This window comes from Eubalaena glacialis, chromosome 12, assembly GCF_028564815.1.
Source record: "Eubalaena glacialis isolate mEubGla1 chromosome 12, mEubGla1.1.hap2.+ XY, whole genome shotgun sequence".
In the NCBI taxonomy this organism is placed as follows: Eukaryota; Metazoa; Chordata; class Mammalia; order Artiodactyla; family Balaenidae; genus Eubalaena; species Eubalaena glacialis.
This window is the reverse complement of record NC_083727.1, coordinates 104,893,870-104,914,669: the sequence shown is the minus strand read 5'-3', so window position 1 is coordinate 104,914,669 and position 20,800 is coordinate 104,893,870. Positions and strand designations below refer to the sequence as shown.

General features: G+C 34.3%; 1 protein-coding gene across 4 annotated transcripts in view; it reads right to left on the bottom strand.

Moving 5' to 3' along the window:
• DOP1A (DOP1 leucine zipper like protein A) overlaps positions 1 to 20,800 on the bottom strand; it is a 109,870-nt gene that overhangs the window by 65,187 nt on the left and 23,883 nt on the right. For all 4 annotated transcript variants that reach the window (XM_061207539.1, XM_061207541.1, XM_061207538.1 and 1 more), the window contains exons 2-6: positions 17,415 to 17,617; positions 14,563 to 14,744; positions 8,020 to 8,190; positions 5,557 to 5,746; positions 1,088 to 1,186 (exon numbers count right to left, since the gene is read on the bottom strand). In XM_061207539.1, the coding sequence (XP_061063522.1) occupies positions 1,088 to 1,186; positions 5,557 to 5,746; positions 8,020 to 8,190; positions 14,563 to 14,744; positions 17,415 to 17,552 (780 nt within the window). In that variant the 5' untranslated portion in view covers positions 17,553 to 17,617. The remainder of the gene's footprint in view (positions 1 to 1,087; positions 1,187 to 5,556; positions 5,747 to 8,019; positions 8,191 to 14,562; positions 14,745 to 17,414; positions 17,618 to 20,800) is intronic.

Genomic DNA, 20,800 nt, shown 5'->3' with positions numbered 1-20,800 from the left:
GTTCCTATTACTAGGGAACAGTATAGGCAATGAAGTGTAAGATTCTTCAATTATTAATAACTCAATTTCAAACTGAATAAAGTAATAAAGAAAAATTTGAGCATGGCCAATCATAATGAAAATTCACTAGTTATCTACTAACCACAGCTCTTACAAAATCCCAAATAATAATCTTTTCTGCTAACGACATTTTAGAAACAAACTTACTTTTCCAAGGTAAAAGTTTTCCATTTCTTATTACATTTGTTAGGTATGTAGTTCCACCATTCTGAATACTTACACATTGGTGCTCTGAATTGCTCATCAGAATTTAGAACTCAAAAGAATTTAGATCACTTCCTTAAAAAATGAGGATAGTGATTAAATTAAGTTCCAGCTTCATTTACGATTTAAGTGAGCTACTCTCAACTGTCATGAAAGTACAGTTGACCCATGAACAAAGAGGGGGTTAAGAGTGCCGACAGTTAATGGAAAATCCAAGCATAATTTCAGTCGGCCCTCCATATCCGCAGTTCCATATCCTAGTATTCAAACAACTGTGGATCTTGTAGTACTGCAGTATTTACTACTGAAAAAAAAATCTGCATATAAGTGGATCTGTGCAGTTCAAACCCTTGTTCAAATTTCAACTGTACTAGAGAATGTCAGAGTAACTAAATATTTGGCTTTCAAATTACAGCCAACTCTGCTAAGGGTCTGACATACATCCCCAGAATCACCAAACCAAGAAAAGATGACATTAGGACAGGGATAACAGCTAGGTAGAAGGCCTGGGTCTCAGAGTCTTGGCTTACTCACAGCTAGCAATGAATAACAGTACCTCTTGCTTTTTAAAGGTTAAAACTTTTTTTTTAAAGGTATGAAATAATCTATTTCATTCTTCATATTCTTATCCAAATCAATAAATCTTATTTTCCCCCAAATTTCACAAATTCCACTCCTTAAAAAGGGAACTTGTTTTCTATGTATTTACTGGTTTATAAAACAAAAGAATCCAACTTAAATCCAATTTTAAAAATAACTACACATCAGGAATCTATGAATTTCGAAAGAATGCCTTATGTTGATATTGGCATTATTGTTTTACCTGACTCATGTGGAATGGAAAACAGAAGAGTATGAGGTCCAGTGTGCTTCTCTGTACCAGTACACTTGAATCCTGCACCGAAGTGCTTACTGCTTCTACCTAAAATAAGAGAGTCTTTAGTATCTATTGTGTATTACCCTGGGAAACAGTTACCATGAAAATGTAACAATGCTTCATTTTCCTCAAAAAAAAGAAGTATGCTTCCAAGTTTCTTTTATCACTAATTACACATTTTTACATTGTTTTGAATAGGTAAATATATTATAATAGTTTAAAATTAAGGAGCACAAAAGAGTACACAGCCAAAAGTTTCTCCCCCATCTGTTTCCAACCACCCAGTTTTGTTTGTGTAAACAATCAAGACTATCGGTTAATACTTTCTGCAAATATAAGTGAATAAAAACATGCATGCATAATCCCAAACTCTGCCTTCTTCATTTAACAACATACTCTGAAGAGCTTTCCTTAACACTACATAAAGAGCTTCATTTTTTATATCCAAAGAAATACTTCCTTTCATAGATGAATCCTAATTTATTTAACTAGGCTCCTAATGATGGACATTTATACTGTTTACAACCATTTACTATTGTAAATAATGTTGCAATATACTTACATAATATACAAGCACACCTATAGGATAAATCTTTCAAAGCAGAATTGCCAGATATTGTGATATACGCAGTTGCAATTTAAATAGCGTAATGCTTTGTCTTAAGGTTATGTATATTTATATTCTCACCAGCTCTGTGTGACAATTTGTTTTTCCGTGTTTACCCACACATTTTTTGTTTTTGCCAATCTGATGTATGAAAACGGGTATCTTCATACAGTTTAAATTTTTATTTCTCTTCTTATAAATAACATTGAGAATTTTTTCGTACCTTTGAATTATTTTTATTTCCTTAGGTTAAGTTTCTGTTCAAATCAATTTTTCTACTTGACTGTTAATATTTACTTATTTATTTATGTAGCTCTTTGAATAATAAGGAGGTTAATCCTTTGACTGTGATGTATTATAAACAGTTTTCCAATTATGGCACTTGTTTTTTTAAAGAAATTTAAAAAAATGACTTCTTTAAAACTTCCATTAAGTCATTAAAAGGAAATGTAACAATACATTTGGAAAATAGTTTGGTAGTTTCTTATAACCTTAAAACATATATTAGGAGAAAATATAGAAGTAAATCTGTTTGAGCTTAGATTAGACACAATTTCTTAGATAATATCTAACACCAAAAGCACAAATGACAAAAAAGAAAACAGATAAATTGGATTTGATCAAAATTAAAATTTTTGTGCTTCAAAGGACACTATCAAGAAAGTGAGAAGACAACTGAGAGAATGGGAGAAAATATTTTTAAATCATATATATGATAAGAATTTCATATCCAAAATGTATAGAGAACTCCTACAACATAACAACAAAAAGAGAAATAAACCAATTTAAATAACGGGCAAAGAATTTGAACAGACATTTCTCCAAAGATTTAAAGATGGCCAATAAGCACAAATATGTTCAACATCATTAGTCATCAGGGAAATGCAAATCAAAACCACAATAACACTTCACACCCATTAGGATGGCTATAATAAAAAAGACAGACAATAACAAGTATTGAAATGGATGTAGGGAAAGGGAACCCTCGTATATTGCTAATTGGAATGTACATCGGTACAGTCACTTTGGAAAACAGTTTGCCAGTTCCTCAAAAAGTTAAACATAGTTACCATGTGACCCAGTAATCCCACTGTTAGGTGTATACCTAGAAGATACAAAAACTTATGTCTACACAAAAACTTATACATGAATGTTCATAAAGAATTATTCCTTAATAGCCAAAAAGCAGAAGTAACCCAAACTGTAATCAACTGAATGATGGATAAATAAAATGTGTTATATCCATACAATAGAATATTAATCAGCCATTAAAAGGAATGAAGTACATGCTTCAATATGAACAAATCTTGAAAATATTATGGTAAGTGAAAGAAGCTATTCATAAAAGACTACATATTATATATTTCATTTATATGAAATGTCCAGAATAGGCAAATCTATAGAAACAGAAAATAGACAGTGGTTGCTAGGGACAGGAGTGAGGGGAAAATGTGATGTGATTAATGGGTACAGATGGGGTTTCTTTCTGGGGTGACGAAAATGTTCTCAAATTAGTGGTTATAGTTGTACAACTTTGTGAATATACTAAAAACCACTGAACTGTACAATTCAAAAGGATAAATTTCATGGTATGTGAATTATATCTCAATAAAGCTGTTATAAACAAAAGTTAAACATATATTTACCTTTTAAAGCAGGAATCCCATTCCTAGGTATTTTCCCAAGAAATAAGAATATATCTCTGGATAAAGAAGATGTGGTACATATATACAATGGAATATTACTCAGCCATTAAAAAGAATGAAATAATGCCATTTGCAGCAACATGGATGGACCTAGAGATTATCATACTAAGTGAAGTAAGTCAGACAGAGAAATACAAGTATCATATGATATCACTTATATAAGGAATCTTAAAAAAAATGACACAAATGAACTTATTTACAAAACAGAAACAGACTCACAGAAAACAAACTTATGGTTACCAAAGGGGGAAGATGGGGGGAAGGGATAAATTAGGAGGTTGGGAGTATACATATACACACTACTGTATTTAAAACAGATAACCAACAAAGACCTACTGTACAGCACAGGGAACTCTACTCAATATTCTGTAATAATCTAAATGGGAAAAGAATTTGAAAAAGAATAGATATATGTATATGTATAACTGAATCATGTTGCTGTGCACTTGAGACTAACATTATAAATCAACTATATTCCAATATAAAATAAAAATTTAAAAAAAAAGAGGGACTTCCCTGGTGGTCCAGTGGTTAAGAATCTGCCTTCCAATGCAGGGGACGCGGGTTCGATCCCTGGTCGGGGAACTAAGATCCCACATGCCGCGAGGCAACTAAGCCTGCAGCCTCTAGAGCCTGTGCGCCACACCTAGAGAGGCTGCGTGCCTCAACTACTGAGCCCACGTGCTCTGGAGCCCGTGCACCACAACTAGAGAGCCCACACCCTGCAACTATTGAGCCCGTGTGCTCTAGAGCCTGAGTGCCACAGCTGGAGAGAAGCCCGTGCGCCGCAACAAAAGATCGCGTGTGCCACAACCAAGATCCAACGCAGCCAAATAAAGAAATAAATAAATATGAAAAAAAAGAGAAATAGTTGTAAATGGAAAAGAAAGAACATATGTCTATATAAATAACTGTATGCAAATGTTTATATTGGTTTTATTCATAACTGCCCCAAACTGGAAAGAACTCAAATGTTCATTAATCAGTGAATGAATAAACAAACTATGGTATATTCATACAATACTACATAGCAATATAAAAGAACAAACTATTGATACATGCAAAAACATGGATGATTCTCAAACATGTTGTACAAAGTAAAAGAAACCAGACAACAGCTAACACTGCATGATTCTATTATGTAACATTCTGTAAAAAGCACAATCTACAGGAATAGAAAATAGACCAGTGTTTACAAGGGCTTGGGAGTGCAGGGGAATGACAGTGACTATGAAGGGACAAAAAAGAACTTTTTGGGGTGATGTAAATGTTCTCTATCTTGATTTTATAGTATGTATATATGTATATAGTATGTATAGTATACTATAGTATGTATGAATTTAACAAATGACTATGTATTTGTCAAATTCATACAACTGTACACACGAGTTAATTTCAGTGTATGTTAATTACACTTTAATACATATAACCAAAAATCTACATAAAAATCTGTCATTTCATAATCATATGGGGAAAAAGTAAAGGATGATTAATCACAACCTTTTTCTTTAAACATTTCAAAATGACCCTTAAGGGATTCTTTGTTTTTCACTCCTTGCTCATTTTAAGAGTACAGTGCTCTACAGAGATAAAAGGTTTCCTTCTGTTCTTAATCTTGAAATTAAAAAGTATAAGCAAACAACCAATGTGATTTTTTTCAACTATCTTTCACTATCTGCTTTAGTAATACATCATTTTGCATAAATCCCATACAGAAACTGGCTATCACTTTGTCTAAAATCTGTCTTTCCTATAAAGAAATCTATGATCAACAGAAGGTACACTTCGGGATAATATAATGAATGTGGCTATGTTAACAATGGTCTAATCAGTTAGCAAGATGGTAATAAAGACCATTTATTTGCTTGAATAACAGATAATAAAGATAACATATAAATAACAATTCCTTTTCCTTGAAAAAAAAAACTTGTAGGTTTTCAAAAAAATAATTAGCGACTATTTTGGTCTTTAAGTTTCCTTGATGAAAAATGTAAGCTCCATGAAAACAGGAACTTCATTCGTGGCACGATTCTCAGTATCTGGAATTTTGTGTCTGGCTATAAAGAAGTATGAGTTAAATGAGCAACCACATGTATACCTACCATTAGCTCAATATCACTGCCAATTATATAAAGCTGATCTTCCATGGAAAGCTTCCTGTTCAAATGGGCGAGAACATACGTGATTCCAGGTAAACGCACAGCAGGACTGGTAAGAAGACTACCCCAGAGGGCACTGTAGAATGCCGACTGGTCCACTGCAGTAGCAACCTTTTCCAGTAATGTGTTTGTTCTGAGGCACAAAATAGAGTGGTTGAAAAAGGGAAATATTTAGCTTCACGATGTTAAACACAAATCATTATCCTCTCCCAGAATGTATGAAAGCATCCCTGCTGTAGTCATATGTTCCATAGATGGGAAGAAGCATACACATCAGAGTCAGAGAACTGGGTGTAAGTCCTGGCTCTCCCATTTACTAGCTGTGTAATCTGGGGAAATCACTTAGTCTTTCTTCAGTTCAGTTTCCTCATCTGTAAAATGAAGATTAACAACAAAAATACCACCACAAGTCCCATCTGCCTCAGTGGGTTGTTAAACCCACATACATTATAGTTAATAATAATCCTATAGCAGAACATATCTTCTGTTGATTTTCTACAAAATTTTAAAGCCTATTTCTAAATATTCCCTTCTCTTTGAAATCACATTATGTAATTCACTATTTCAATGAATTATCCTATGACAAAATCAGAGATGCATTATTGTTTTATTAAGAACTGCATTTAAAGAATAATTACCTTTCATTTGTTTTAAACATAAGATAAACAATGCAATACACAAAAATTATTACATTGCTGTATAGCAGATTCAGAATCAAGAGAATCTGATGACGAGTTCTACTGTTAACTTACTATGTGATTTAATACTAACACTGTAATCCCTTCTAGCCTCAATTTACCTACACATTAAAAGAACATGTTTTCATATCATTTTATACAACTTGTGTGAAATAACTGGCAAAACATATTGCTATGGTCTGAATGTTTATGTCCCCTGAAAATTTATACATTAAAACCCTGATCCCCCAAAGTGATGGTATTAGAATGTGGAGCCTTTGGGAGGTGCTTAAGTCATGAGGGTGGAGCTCTCATGAATGAGATTAGTGTTCTTATGAAAGAAATACCAACAGAGCTCCAAAGTCCCCTCCAGTAGATGAGGATATAGGGGAAAGGCTCCAGCTATGAACCAGGCAGAAGGCTCTCACCAGAGCATGGCCATGTTGGCACCTTGATTTTGGACTCCCAGCCTCAAGAACTGTGAGAAATAAATTTCTGAATTTTTGCATTTCTGAATATTTCTAAATTTCTGAAAATAAATTTCTACCCAGTCTGTGGTATTTTGTTACAATAGCCCAAAGGACTAAGAAACATAACAAGATTAAATCATAGAGATACCACAGTCATAAAGATCATTATTCAATTTCTACGTTAAATTTTTAATTATAACTAGCAGATTTATAAAATGGTATTCATTGTATGCTTCCCTTAGAATTAATAAAACAATTTAAAACAAGACTGATTTATAAACTTAATAAAATAATCTCACATTGTGTTTCTAAAATTGTAAGCAAGTAAGTAAAAATTTAATAAAAGTAAATGATAAGTTTTGAGGACAAAAGTATTTTTTCTCAAAGTAGCTTATAAGAGTAATCCAATATTTTCAGGATTAGACTCTTACAGCATTATGGGAGCAGATGAAATACAATAAAATAGAGTAGCTGGTCAATGCACTGGAATAAATGATTTAAATTTAAATCATTACGTGTACTTGTAAAGAAAGTTTGGCATTTTCTTTTTCTGCCACCTTAATTCATAATTTCCTTTTTGGTAAGAATATCAGTAACCGAGATATTAAAGATACTTAACGTTACCCTGCATTGTCTACCACTATTAACTTCCAAAGAAATAACAGGCTCCAAAACAGATCAAATCATTTTCTTTGAAGAGTTAAAACATCAAGAGTATCATGTCAATAGGTTGGTGCTAGGCTATTTTCCACCATTAACAATTTAAAAATTGATGGTACATGGCCCAATTTCCCATTCTTTTTATTAATTTAAATGTCCTATCTATTGTACTATTATTTTAAATTATGGGTCACAAATTTTTGAGTAATTTTTATGTGCTAGGCACTAGACTAAGTGATATTGAAATATTATAGTAACACAATGAAATAGGTTATGCTTTTTTATACATGAGAAAACTCAGTAAAGTTCAGAAATGTTGAAAAAGCTTTCCTAAGCTCACACAGTGTCTGTCAAACTAGGATTTGAACCCAGTCCATCTACCTTCCAAGTCTGTGCTCTTATTACTCAGCTAAATTTTCAGTGTGATACACAAACTAGACACACTACAATAATTTTTTTGCTATAAAAACCTTCAGGTGATATACTGAAGTGTCAAGAATAATTAGTTTTTGTGATGTTAATATTACTGATTTAAGGATGCTTGCTGACAAATCCATGACTTTGATTACTTAGCTGCAGCAATAACAGTACTATCTTACCTCTCATAGTACTCTGATCCTTCTTCTAAGCCAGGAAGAATACCAGTTAGCAATCCTTGTAGACCAGGCTTCAGTGTTTTACCCAAAGGCAGATAATATATCTCATACAAACTTAGCAATGTTGGTTTCACCGACATGGCAGCATTTGCAAGAAGAGGAAATAGCCCAGAACTGTTTTAAAAAATAAAAACAAAAGTGGGGGATAAAATAACTACAAAATATTAATTCATATGTACCAACAAGTGTGCATAAATCTTTTTTAAGTGAAATAATGTTATACTGCTCAGCTTAAAATGGTATCCTGTATAGTGATGCCTTCTGTATCTATGAAACCAACCCAGGTCTCTCACCTGAGCTTCATACTCATAAACCCAGTGGCCACCTAGCTGTTTCACAAAGGCCTTCAAATTTCACGATTCGTAAACAGAGTTCCCTCTCTCCCCCCGCCCAAAATCCTGATCCTTCCCCTGTAATTTCCATTTCAAAATACAGCATCAGCATCCATCTGGTTGACCAAAAGCTATACATCTTGGAGTGACCCTTGACCCTTTTAAAAAAATCTACTTTAAATCGGAATCAATTACCAAGTTTTCTCTCCAAGCCATTCTCCTACATATTTTTTGAATATAATAAATTCTCTCCATCTCCATCAGATAGTTCCTTAGAAGAGACCACCAAGATATCTCAATCATCATCTCTTACCAATCATCATATCTCAATCATCATGTCTTACCAAGTACTGCTTCAGGATAGCCCTTTCACTGGTTTCCTGCTGCCTTTAAGATACAGTCTAAATGCTTAATGTGGCTTTAACATCTCGCTGCTACATACCTCTGTACAGCCCATGTATGCTCATCAATATCACTCCTGCACCCTCTGCTCCAGCTACACTGAACAATTCCTCTCAAGTTCATTCTAGAACTTTCGACACCCTCGTTAGCGAGCAGGCCTTCGCACGTGCTGCTCTGAAAGATACAATTCCTGCTCCCTCACTTACAACCTCCTTGTTGTCTGGATGATTCCTAGACTTTCAGGACTCAGCCTAAGCTGTTTCCTTGAGGAGACTGTCTCCTAATTAGACTAGGTTAGGCTCCCTATTTGATGTTCCCATAGAACCTAACACTTATTCTAATAAGTAATTCTGTTCTTACCAACAGTAAGTAATTCTATTGCTGTGATAATAATAAGTAATGCTAGGGACTTCCCTGGAGGTCCAGTGGTTAAGACTCTGCGCTTCCACTGCAGGGGGCAAGGGTTCGATCCCTGGTCGGGGAACTAAGATCTTGCATGCCACACAGTGCCGCCAAAAAAAAAAAAAAGTAATGCTATTCCTTGCAGCAGCAAAAGGAAACATCAACAAAGTAAAAAGACAACCTACAGAATGGGAAAAAATGTTTGCAAACCATATATCTGATAAGGGGTTAATATCTAAAACACATAAAGAACTTGTACAACTCAATAGCAAACAAACAAATAACCTAATTACAAAATGGGCAAAGGACCTGAATAGACTTCTCTCTAAAGAAGATACATGAATGGTCAACAGGTACATGAAAAGATGCTCAACATCACTAGTCAACAGGGAAATGCATATTAAAACCACAGTGAGATAAAATCTCATGCCTGACAGAAGGGCCATCATCAAAAAGACAAGATATAACAAATGCTGGTGTGGATGTGGAGACAAGGGAACCCCTGTGCACTGCTGGAGGGGCTGCAAATTGGTACAGTCACTATAGAAAACAGTATGGAGATTCCTCAAAAAGTTAAAAATTCCACTTCTGGGAATATATTCAAAGGTAAAAAAACACTAACTCAAAAAGAATCCCCATGTTCATAGCAGCATTATTTACAATAGCCAAGACATGGAAACAACCTAGGTGTCCACTGATGGATGAATAAAGAAGTTGTGTGTATGTGTATACACACACACACACACACACACACACACACTGGAATATTACTCAGCCATAAAAATGAGGAAATCCTACCATTTGCAACCACATGGATGGATCTTTAAGGTATTATACTGAGATAAGACAGACAGAAAAAGACATACCATATGATCTCACTTATAGGTAGAATCTTAAAACAAACCAAAACAAAACAAAAAAACACCCAAACTCATAGAAAAAGGGATCAAATTTGTGGTTACAAGAGGCAATGGTAAAGGGAGGGGGAATTAGAAGAAGGTGGTCAAAAGGTACCAACTTCCAGTTGTAAGATAACTGAGTACTAAGAATGTAATGTAAAACATGATGACTACAGTTAACACTGCTATATGATATATAGGAAAGTTGTAGCAGAGTAAATCTCAAGAGTGCTCATCATAAGGAGGAAATTTTTTTCCTTTATTCTTTTCTTCTTTCTTTTCTTTTTATTGTATCTATATGAAAAGATGATGTTAGCTGAACCTATTGTGGTAATCATTTCACAGTATATGTAAATCAAACCATCATGCTGTACACCTTAAACTTATACAGTGAGGAATGTCAATTATTTATCAATAAAACTGGGGGAAAAAAAGAGTAATTCTAATAGATAATTCTGTAATATCAGAAAGCAAGAGACCGTGACTCTCTTTTTATTTCTGTATCCTAAATCCTTAACACCAAGTCCTGCACTTGCAAAGTGCTTAACAAATGAATTAAGAATCTGTCTTGCTCCTACTTTATACAGAAAACAGAGGTCATCTAGTGGGAATTCCCTCAACTTGCCACTTTCCTGCCTTCAATTTTAGGTACAGTGTGACTTAAAGCTACAGTAGTAACCTCTTCAAAGCTACCTCGCCCCAGGGCCCAATGTCTGCCTTTGCCAGGGCCCTGCTTTATCTACCATCCTTTTTCTTTCCTGTAATTTCTTTCTTCCTCCACTGACAATTGTGCTTAAATCTTTCCTATGACTCTAAAAAGAGAACAAATTACAACAACAAAATCCCCAAACCTTTATCTTAACTACCTCCTGGCTTGAAGCTGCCTTCTTACTTCAACTTTTGGGGGGGAAAAAAAAGCACTTCTCCCAATTTATCACCTCCCATCTGATCTTCAGTCACAATACTTCTACCTGCTCTACTGAAGCTGTTCTCCATACTGTCACCAATGTCTACTAATTGCCAGATTTGATGGTCTATTTTCAGTCCCTACTGTTTCATTTGCCGGTAATATTTGATACTATTCACCACAAGTTTCTCTTGAAATTCTTTCCGCTTTTGGCTTCAGGTGAGCTCTGTCTCCTGGTACATTTTCTATCTCTGATTCTTCTAGTTCCTTTTCAATGACTACTTTCCTCCACCTGCTCTTTAAATAATGTGACTCCTAAGTATTCACAGAATGGTCTCATTCCTTTTCCCTCCTTATTATTCACAACGTACTGGGTGATCTCAATCATTCTCTTGGCTTCAACTGTCACCTGAATACTAACTGCTCTAAAATCTCTCTAGCCTGAAGTCTGGGTTTGTATTATCAAAAGTTTACTTTACATACCCATTTAATATTTTATGCTGCTCAAACTACATGTCTAGCCTTCTCAGTAACACCTCTGTGTACTGTATCATATTAAAAAAAAAAAGTTTGAAGACACAATATGATATTTTACCATATAATAGGTTATAGAACTTTAAAAGTATTTGTATTTAATTATGTTAAAGCATAAACCTTGAGATTAACTTACTTAATAAAAAATAAAAAGTCCAACATTAATATAAACTTTAGTTTTTAAATTAGCTATACCTCTAAAAAATACAGAATAACAATTTTACTCCATAAGGCATGTGTATGTAAGAATGTCTGCCATATGTAGACACGGTATTCTAGAATTAATTTATTATTCTTATATAGCATATTGCTAATAAAATTAGATATACTGCAACTTTGTAAAATAGCTGCTTCTTAAAGTAAACTTTCTGTTATTTAAGAGTTTAAAAAATAGCAGGCATGAGTTATATAAGAAAAGTCTTGCCTTAAGAAAGGAATCTATCAGTTATTACATGTAACTGAGCAATTTTCAGCTTTTTATTAAAAAGTACTGTTCCTTGGAATATAGTGATTATTATTAGTATTAAAAATACCTAGTACTGACTTTAGGTTCTATTTTTAAAACATCCATGCAGAATTTAAAGAAAGAGAAAACACATACACAGTAAAGTAGATCAATGAAGTTAAAAGTTTGTTTTTAAAAGGCTAACAAAATTGATAAACTCATGACAAGACTAACCAGAGTAAAAAAGGATGTCTGCATCACCAATGTCACGAATGATAGAGGAAAACTGGATATGCACATGCAAAAGAATGAAATCAGACCCCTATCTTACACCACTTACAAAAGTTAACTCCAAATGGATTAAAGACTTAAATATAAGGCCTGAAACCATAAAATATAGAGGAAACATAGAGGAAAACATAGAGAAAAGCTCCCTGACACTGGCCTTGGCAATGATTTTTTTGGGTAAGAAACCTAAAGCAAAGGCAACAAAAGCAAAAATAAACAAGTGTGAATACATCAAACTAAAATGGAAGAGAGAAGATATGGGGAAGCCAGAATGAAAAGTTCTAACATATGTTTTATCATAGTTCCAAAAAAGGAAGAGAGAGTACATGGAGTAAAGTCAATTTAAAGAGACTCCAGAATTGATGAAAGGTATTGATTTACAGATTTTAAAATCCCAATGAATCCCAACCAGGATAAAGAAAAAGATATCTACCTCTAAATACATCGCAGTAAAACTGCAGAGTACTAATGACAAAGATGTAGAAGTAAATAGGCAAGACTTCTCTGAGGAGCTGATATTTTATCAGAGACCTGGATTAAAGCATTACAGGGTGAGGAAAACAAAGAAAATGAGGAAGAATAAGCAAACAGACCTATGTTGTCAGAATGGAGTAAACTGGGTAGAAAGTGGTAGGAGTTAAGAGGTGACTGACACAGACTGGGCCAAAGCATATAAAGCCTTAAAAGCCATAGTAAGGGTTTTGAATTCTATTTTTAAGTGACAGGAGGAAGTCAATGGAGGTTTTTAACAGAGGAATGACATTATCTATTCAATGTATTAAAAAGTTTACTCTGATACTATGTGGAGAAAAGGGTGTAAGAGAATAAGAACAGATGTTATATGAATATTCAGAGGCCAGTAACAAAGACCACGCTAGAGATAATGCTTACTTAGTGTGGATGCTGCCAGCAAGGGTAGAGAGAGGTAGATGTATTTGGAACATGGAACAATAGCTAACATTTATTGAGTACTTATTACATGCTGTACATTGTTCTAAGCACTTTACATATATTAACTCTCTTAATTCTGTTAACAATACTATGAAATTGATCATCTTATTCCCATTTTTGCAGATGAGAATACATACAGAGGTGAAGAAAATGGCCCAAGATCACAGAGCCAGTTAGCTGTAAATATGAATTGTCTGACTCCACTGCCTCTGCTCTTAACCACCATGAGATAGAACCCTTAGCAACAGAATGTTCATGAGAGGAAGGAGAATATGGGCAAAGAAAACAAGATGTCAAGTGTAAGTCAGATTTCAGGTGTAAATGGATGGATGGTGGTGCCATTTACTGAGCTTTAGTGCACTGCAGATAGCCAGGTTTATGGGAGAAGGTGAGGTTAGTTTGGAGCAGGCTGAGCTTCAGTTGCCTTTAAAGATCCACACTGAGGTGGCGAGTAAGCCAGGAGTTTAAAGCAGAAGTCAGCACTAGTGATACCAAGTTGGGAGTCTGCACATAAAAGATAAATCATGGCTTGGATAAGCATGCCCAAGGAGAGAATATAAAATGAAAACATTAGGTACAGGACTAAGCAAGCCTTAAGGAACTCCATATGTAGAGTTTAGGGAAAGGACAAAAGGCTGGTAAAGGAGATTGAGAAAGTAACAAAACTGGAGAATGCAGTATCACAGAAGGCAAGAGGAAAAAGACTATTTTAAGTAGAGAATGGTCAACTATGTTGAAAGGTGTTAAGAGATCAAGGTATCTATTTTTTCTCAGGGTAGTTCTCTAGCTTAAAAACATAGAATGTACTGTAGTCTCAACAATTTTGAAAAAAAAAACTTTTCAAAAATGACATCTGAGAAGGAAAAAATTCTTATATTAAGAAACATTGGGGACTTCCCTGGTAGTCCAGTGGGTAAGATTCCACGTTCCCAATGCAGGGCGCCCGGGTTCGATCCCTGGTCAGGGAACTAGATCCCACATGCATGCTGCAACTAAGAGTCCGCATGCCACTACTAAGAAGTCCGCATGCCACAACTAAGAGTATGTGTGCTGCAACTAAAAGATCCTGAATGCTGCAACGAAGATCCCGCATGCTGCTACTAAGGCCTGGCACAGCCAAAATAAATAAATAAATAAATCTTAAAAAAAAAAAAAAGAAATACTGTAAATTTTTCTGAAGTACTTATTTATCAAAATATTTAAGATTGACATCTGAAAACTTTCATCATTAAGGACTTTTCAATTTTTTACCTTTTACTGCAAAAAGCATAATAGCTAAAAAATACTTTTTACTTACATGCAAATAGATAGTAAAATTATTCTCACCTATATAAAAAAAGATCTTTGGCAAGTCGCTTAGGTCCAATGATTTTGAAGATAATTTCATATGTTTCAAGTGCCTTCCGATGAACTCCACCTGGTAATGCTGGATGTAGACATTGAGCTAGGCGTTTGCCTATGGTCAGTTTTTTGGGTACCACTTGGTACTTTGCATTATTTTGTAAAACCTTGAAGAAAACATTTTAATTCCGTTGAGAAAAAATATTACATTTCATTTTATTTCCATTTTCTAGCATAGTATTACCAAAAATCCTTATAGGACTTCTTTACACTCTGAAAAAATTATAGAGGATGTCAAAAAACTTTTGTTTTTGTCAGTTACATCTGTCAATACTGGATTTAAAATTAAAACTGAGGATTTAAAAATATTTATTAATTTGTTAAAAAAAAAACTCATTATGTGTTAACAGAAATAACATTTTTATGAAAAATAACAATACTTTCCAAAACAAATTTGTTCAGAAGAAAGGCACTGTATTAGATGTCTGCAAATCTTTAATGTCAGTCAGCCTTCAACCTATTTTTGATACACTGTTTGAAATACATGAAGAAAATCGAACCTCAACATAGATACTTTGTTGGAAGAGGAACAACCACTGCTGTAGTATATCATATTATAGCAAGTAACTCTAGTGCTAACAAGAACATACATGAGATTATAATTGCCCATTTGCTTTTACTAATCTCCCAATTCGGCCAAATACATGTTGCTGTATTTATTCAGCCACTACATTTCTTTAGAGATGACGGTCAAGGCAGAATTTATAGAAGAAGATGCTATCTCACAAATCACTCAAAGGAGATTAATTATTTAAGTGATAAAAGACTTACAAATGCAGTTCTTCAGAGTATTATGGCAAAATGCTGATAGAATACTAGAAAATGAACACTCAGAATGAATACAGTATAATAGACTAGAACTGGAATTTAGATGAAACACAAAAGAAGTCTTTTATTTTAAAAAATAAAGAACTGAGGTTAAAATATATAAAATGAATGATCTGCCAAAGGCAGTACAGAAGAGAAGCACTAGATTTTCCATTTCATAAAAAAAGCGGAGGGTCTGAGGTCCACTTAGATATAAAATTTTCAATGTTCTTCCCACTACAAGCCTTCAATCCAGTTTTAAATTGGATGTAATGAATGTAAATAAAATTAGAGCTACGAATGCAAAGCAAATCAAGGGCACAACACTAATAAGACTTCAACTACAAAACATTTTTATTTTTTGAAACTAGCTGCCTTCCATTTCTAGAATATTACTTTGAATTTTGGATGCAGGAGCAAAGAATCAATATTTACATATATTTTAAAGAAAAGTATAATTATTACCAGAAGTACTTCTGTAGAAGGAAACTTAATGATGTGTAACACAAAATGCCTCAATAAAGAAATTCTATTGATACCAAATAAAATTTTTAAAAAAAAGCAAAATATAGCACTATTTTCTAAAAGCATTTGAGTTAGAAAACTTGTATAAATGAGGTATAATAATTTAGTATATTAATAACTAATAAAATTTTATACTAAAACATATTTAGACTAACTTCAACAAATTTATATATATATAACCCTTGCCTTGTTTCACCATGATTTTAGGTAAGTTTCACCAATGCCTTGTATATCCTATGTTATATTATCTGGATACAGTGAAATCTGTTTTCATGAATATTGATTAAGTATAAAAAACTAATTATGTACTTAATTAGGCAAATTAATTTCCACAGTTTAATGAATTGCTTTTACACGTAGTTCCTAATAAGTCTTCAGAAAGAGACCCTTCAGGACAAGAAAGAACCTAACTACCTTTAAACAAACTCATATTTTTGGATGCAATTTCCTGGGGATATTGTAAAAGTTTTGAGAATTTATCAAACCTCAAATGATAAATGTTAGAAGTTAACATGTCAAACAGAAGTTTGTGCATCTAATTTTAAAATAAATCCTTGGCATTGGAAATGAAGGCTTTTCTTTTTAAGATATCAGGGTAATTATCTATAGTATGAGATTGAAAACTAGTGTTCTTGGTATGTATTTTAAGACAAATTTCTTTCCTAATAATTGTATGCTAGACTGTTTCATGTTAAAATAGTTACCGGAAGAGCTCGCCCTTCCTATCTGCTCCCCTAGTCCACTTAATATTTAGTAGCATTTGTATTCAATAACAGATATTAAAAACAAACCCCAAAAGCCCCCAAAATAAAAACTATGTGTGTGAAGTGAGAAAATTTTGATCTAAGTTAAAAAAAAAAAAAAAAAAAAGGGGTCAAAATTTAAAGCTACAAGTTGATCAGTGATGCCACCACAATAACAGTGGATAACAACCAGACATGTGAAGAAGGATCATTCAAGGCCAAGCTCCAAGGCCTAAGCAACTGCTTGTCACTTTTGTAAAAAGTACTGACTATAACTAAGGACTGCCTGGACATAAAATGTTTTCTTAATGCTACATACCATTTGGAAAGGACACAGCAGTTACTGCTTTCCACATGCAGTTTTTCATTTTGCTGCTAGGAACTCCAGAACCATATCTGATGCTCATTTACAGAAACTTATTAACCTTCATGGTTAGCATATTTGCTTCCTAGTCTTGTGTTTATAGGTAATAAAGGAATAATTATATTTTTCAAGTACTGTTGTGGTTTTGGCCTCAAAAAAAAAAAAAGTCTGACTATATAGGCATGCAACTCATGAAGTAAAATAGCAGAGTCAAAAGTAATTCTGAGGTTTAGTTATGTTTTTAAATTCTTTACTTCAAGGTTGAGAGAAATTCAGTAAATACAGATGGAGGTTTCTGATTTTTACTCTATTTTATGAAATGAGTAAGACAGACATACCTTATTAAGTTTTCCAAGTGCCGATATCAAATCTGCCCATTCACTGGAGTATTCAAAATTCTTTAGTGCTTTATCAATTGCAGCTACATAGTTTCTGTATTTGGAGTCACTCAATAACTCCAGCTCTTCTGTGTTCATCCTCCCACAGCGTCCCACTAGAGGCAAATTCCAAAGTCATGTAAAATCATCACCTACAAAAAAGTCTGCAGGAGAAACCAAAGTTACAAAGTAAAGTATTAAAATGGGTTCAGAGTTAATGGCTAACTTTAAAATGTTTCTTGAGTTAGAAGTGATCAAAACTTCAGTCAGCTAGTATGCAGGTTCATGGACGTATTCAAAGACAGCTTCAAAGATAACTACTCATGTGTTCCTTTCTAGGAACTGGAAAACTGGCTGTGAGGACTTAGGGATTTATAAAGGAGGAAATATTCCTGTACTTATTTCAATTTAGAAATAATGTTATTTCTTTGTCATATTTGCTGATATAACATTCTGATACACATACTCCTCTACTTTGTTTTGATCCTAAAATGCACTGACTGGTTATATTAGAAACATCAAGGACATTAAAACAATAACAACAACAACAATAGGAAAAAGAAAAAGAAATGAATGACTTGGAGATCATCTTATTTTATTAGGCGATAATGGGCATATAGTATGAAAGAACATAAGCTGTTTGGAATTAATAAAACTTTTAATAAAACTGATGAGTATATGTGGTAGTTTAAAATATGTCCACAAATTCTTTGATATTACTTTCAAAAAGCACTGCCTAATTCTCCAGCCCTGTGAGCTGGATTCTGGAACTCAATTCTAACGAAAATAGTAAGGCAGAAGTGACAATTTGTAACGGCCAAGACTAGGTCGTAAAAGCACTTCAGCTTCCTCCTTGCTCTCTCTCTTAGATCAGTAGATCTGGGGAAAGCCAGCTGCCACATCACGAGGACATTTCAAGGAACCTTATGGAGAGGTTTCTGTGGTAAGGAACCGAGGCTTTCTGCCAAAAGCCACGTGAGTGAGCCACCTTAGAAGCAGATCCTTCATCCCTAAGAAAGCCTTGATTTGACTGCAGTACCAACTGACATCTTGACTGATTTCATGAGAGATCCTGAGCCAGAACTACCTAAGTCTCTCAAATTCATGACCTAGAGAAATTTTGTTGTTTTAGGCCACTGAGCTGGGGGGTAATTTGTTACACAGCAATAGAATAGATAACTAATATGCAGTAGTAACAAGGATTTAACTGAGGCTCAACTTAAAAATCAACGTGGGGACTTCACTGGTGGCACAGTGGTTAAGAATCCGCCTGCCAATGCAGGGGACACAGGTTCGATCCCTGGTCTGGGAAGATCCCACATGCCACAGAGCAACTAAGCCTGTGCGCCACAACTACTGAGCCTGAGCTCTAGAGCCTGCAAGCCACAACTACTGAGCCCACGTGCCACAACTACTGAAGCCTGTGCGCCTAGAGCCTGTATTCCACAAAAGAAGCCACCGCAATGAGAAGCCCGCGCAGCACAATGAAGAGTAGCCCCCATTGCCTCAACTAGAGAAAGCCCGTGTGCAGCAATGAAGACCCAACGTAGGCAAAAATAAATAAATAAATAAAAAATTAATGTGGCCTCTCCACCTTTTTGGTGTCCTATCTGACTTTTAACCTTGCACCCTTCCCTAGAGCTGGGTTTGTGGATCTGCAGAAGGATCTAAGAACTAGCCAATACAATTAAATGAGGGTTAAAAGTCTTTCAACAGATGGCTTTGGGATAACTGGATATTCATATGTAGAAGAATGAAGTGGACTCCTTCCTCACACCTATACAAAAATCAACTCAAAATGAATCATAGATCTAAATGTAACAGCTAGAACTATAAAACTCTTCGAAGAAAATACAGGAATAAATCCTCAAGGCCTAGAGCTAGGTCTTCTTAGGATTGCTCAGAAATAACACTAAAAGCAGCATAAGCAATATAAACACAAGCAAGGAGAAAATAAACCGGACTTCATCAAAATTAAAAACCTTTCTCTGCTTCAAAAGATACCATCAACAAAGTGAAAAGACAACTGACAGAATGGAAGAAAATATATCTCCCATATTTCTGATAAGGGACTTGAACTAGATATATAAAGAACTCTTACAAGTCAATAATAAAAGGACAAATAACTTTGAAATGGGCAAAGAATATGAATAGATATTTCTCCAAAGAAGATACACAAATGTCCAAAAAGTACATGAAGTGGTACTCAACATCATTAAGTATCAGGGAAATGCAAATCAGAACCACGAGATACTTCATACACACTAGGATGGCTATAATAAAAAAGACAATAATAAGTATTGGCAAAGATATGGAGAAACTGGAACACTTGTACACTGCTGGTGGGAATGTAAATTGGTGCAGCTGCTTTGGAAAACTGTCAGGCAGTTCTCAAAAGGTTAAACATAGAATTACCATACAACCCAGCAATTCTACTCCTGGGTATGGTACACATACTCAAGAGAAATGAAAACATGTCCACACAAAAACTTGTACACGAATGTTCAAAGAAGCATTATTCATATTGGCCAAGAAGGGGAAACAACTCAAACGTCTATCAACTGATGTGTGGATAAATAAAAAACAATGAAATATTGTTCAAGCATAAAAAGGAATGAAGTACTGTTACATACTATGACATGGATGAACCTTGAAAACATTCTGCTAAGTGAAAGAAACCATGTATTTTATAATTCCATTTATATAAAATGTCCAGAATAGACAAGTCTTTAGGGATGGAAAGTAATGAGCTTTTGGTTAGGGCGGAAAGGGGAGTGAATTGGGGAGAAACAGAAAGCAACTCCTAATGAGAACAGGGTTTCTTTTAACAGGGTTTCTTTTGTCATTTGGGAAATGACAAAAATGTTAAAATTAATTATAAGACCCACACACCTACGGTCAATTAATCTTCAACAAAGGAGGCAAAAATACACAATGGTGAAAAAGTCTCTTCAGCAAGTGGTGTTGGGAAAGTTGGACAGCCGCATGTAAATCAATGAAGTTAGAACACACCCTCTCAACATACACAAAAATAAATTCAAAATGGCTTAAAGACTTAAACATAAGACATGACACCATAAAACTCCTAGAAGAGATCATAGGCAAAACATTCTCTGACATAAATCGGACCAATGTTTTCTTAGGTCAGTCTCCAAGGCAATAGAAATAAAAACAAAAATAAACAAATAGGACCTAATTAAACTTACAAGCTTTTGCAGAGCACAGAAAACCATAAAAAAAACCGAAAAGACAACCTACAGAATGGGAGAAAATATTTGCAAATGATGCGACTGACAGGGCTTAACTTCCAAAATATACAAACAGCTCATAGAACTCAACAACAAAAA